The following is a 2,237-nucleotide window of genomic DNA, read 5'->3' as shown; positions in this document are numbered from 1 at the left end:
ATAAAGATGCCAACTTTCAACATCCTCAGGAACTAAATCACCAAGCATTAATCCAAAATGCCTGACAAAACACAACATTTCTGAAGAAGAGAACTTAAGAATATAGGTGTACAGAAATTTATATTTCCCTCGCTTTTCAACTGTGAGACAAAATTTCGTCGTTTTTTTAAAGGATGTGTCATTATAAAATGGTCTTGACACAACAAAAAAATTTTTTAGTTACTTCTCTCTTTTCGTTCCGTTTGATAAATTTACCGAAATTGCATATATACAATGTATCAGTACCCCTTTACCTAAATGACAGGTATATAGAAATTTCTACATTCACTTCATTTCTCAATATTTTACGATACATAAATCTGTGACCTCAGATTGCTTCTGGCCTCTGTAGAAAAGCAAATTGGGACGCAGGGATAATATATATCGCATTACCTGTATTTCATCAATTTAAATCTACTTAATTTTTCACGCAATCGTTTGAGTCAACATGTATCTCTAGAGCACGTAGCCAGAACGTACTCTGGAAAAATATATGCTTTTATGTATCATTTTCACACGCGACATACGTGAATAGAGATAAGATGTTTGACTTGTTTTAACTTCTTTTTTCAAATAATGCAGAGAAAGTATACAAACACACACAAAAAGAAAAAGAATCTTGATATAATACGTATACATATAAACTTTTCTTGTATGCACTATGGTTTAGTAAATGCAGCACAGACTCTGTTCCCAAAAAAAGAGTCCCAGCACCCGCTGGTTTATTTTATAAAACATACCAGCGCGGACTCTGTTCCCCAAAAAAGATAGTCCCAGCACCCACCGGCATAGCCAGTGCGGACTCCATCTTCAAAAAGGAACAGTCCCAGCACCCGCTGGTTTATTTTATAAAACATACCAGTACGGACTCTGTTTCCCAAAAAAAGATGGTCCAAAAAAGATAGCACCCACTGGTGTTTTACTAAACCATAGTAAGAAAAGTTTTCATAAACTATAAAAGAAATTGAAACAACAATTCATATATTTTTTTTGATATACTCTGTATACTACAGAGTAAATATAGTATACAGAGAATATAACATAGAAAAAATATGCAATATTATGTGTATTATATTGCATATTTTTTACACAATGACGGGGAAGGGGAGTCAGAGGGAGGGGAGTCAGCCAATCCCGGCTGACGGTTTTTTAAAAAACCGGGAGGGCGGTGTGCCATATCGGGCTCACCTGATAGCCTTTGTCGCGATTCAGATTGTCAGGGTGTTTCAAGATTTCTATGCCTTCGCGGTGTTTTCGTGCGAAATAGCTTTGGGACGGGGCCAGCATGGTGGCTTTGTCGAACTGGATGCGTGTCCGGTCTCAATCTTGTGTTCGGCTAGAGCTGATTGTGAGAAGTGGCCGTATTTGGCACATCGCTGGTGTTCTTTGATTCGTGTACTAATCTTCCTCCCGGTTTCTCCTATGTACACTTTGCCGCAGGAGCATGGGATCTTGTAAACCCCTGGAGCTGTCAAAGGGGGTCTCCGGTCCTTGGGATTGGGGAGCATTTGTGAGAGCTTGTTGAAAGGTTTGAAAATCGCTTTGATGTTGTGTTTGCTCAGGATTTTGCTGATGCGGTCCGTGGTCCCTCTGACGTATGGGAGTACTACTGCCTTAATCTTCCCTTTCTCTGTCTCTGGTGTCGTGGTGTTGTTCTGGCCGGGTTCCTTGTTGGTCAGCTTCTTGATTGTACGGTTGATGTTACTGCTGCTGTATCCGTTCCTGGTCAGGGTTCGGTGAAGGTGGTTTAGCTCTCCGTTCAGGGCGGCTGGTTCCGAGATGGAGAGTGCTCTGTGGACTAGAGAGCTGATTATCGAATTCTTTTGGGCGGGGTGGTGGTGGGAGTTTGCGTGGAGGTATCGGTCCGTGTGTGTTGGTTTGCGGTAGACGTTGTGGCTTAGGGTGCCGTCTTCGTTCCTTCGGACCAGGACATCCAGGAAGGGGATTTGGGAATTCTGTTCGGTCTCCATTGTGAATTGGATGTTGGGGTGTTGGGAGTTAATGAAAGTGAGGAATTGAGGTAGAGTTTCCCTTCCGTGGTTCCAGATGACGAAGGTGTCGTCCACGTATCGGAACCATGTGGAGGGTTTTTGTGGGGCCTTCTTCAGGATTTCATTCTTGAAGTGTTCCATAAAGATGTTTGCGATGATGGGTGATATCGGGGATCCCATTGCTGCTCCCGTGGTTTGTTCGTAGAA

The 2,237-nt window shown here is 42.2% G+C and overlaps 1 protein-coding gene across 1 annotated transcript; it reads right to left on the bottom strand.

Moving 5' to 3' along the window:
* Window positions 1-1,274: 1,274 nt before the first annotated feature.
* Window positions 1,275-2,210, bottom strand: LOC105566767. The gene has a single exon (XM_012021042.1). It carries the CDS (start codon window positions 2,208-2,210, stop codon window positions 1,275-1,277), a length of 936 nt encoding a protein of 311 aa, XP_011876432.1.
* Window positions 2,211-2,237: the final 27 nt, after the last annotated feature.

The sequence above is a fragment of the Vollenhovia emeryi genome, unplaced genomic scaffold (assembly GCF_000949405.1).
Source record: "Vollenhovia emeryi isolate VEMERY1.0 unplaced genomic scaffold, V.emery_V1.0 DF943097.1, whole genome shotgun sequence".
NCBI lineage: Eukaryota > Metazoa > Arthropoda > Insecta > Hymenoptera > Formicidae > Vollenhovia > Vollenhovia emeryi.
The sequence above is the reverse complement of the archived record's forward strand: the minus strand, read 5'-3'. Positions and strand labels throughout refer to the sequence as shown.

What these genes read in the sequence shown, in the direction of transcription:
- LOC105566767 (XM_012021042.1), bottom strand. Translation starts at nt 2,210, where the DNA reads ATGGGATCCCCGATATCACCCATCATCGCAAACATCTTTATGGAACAC.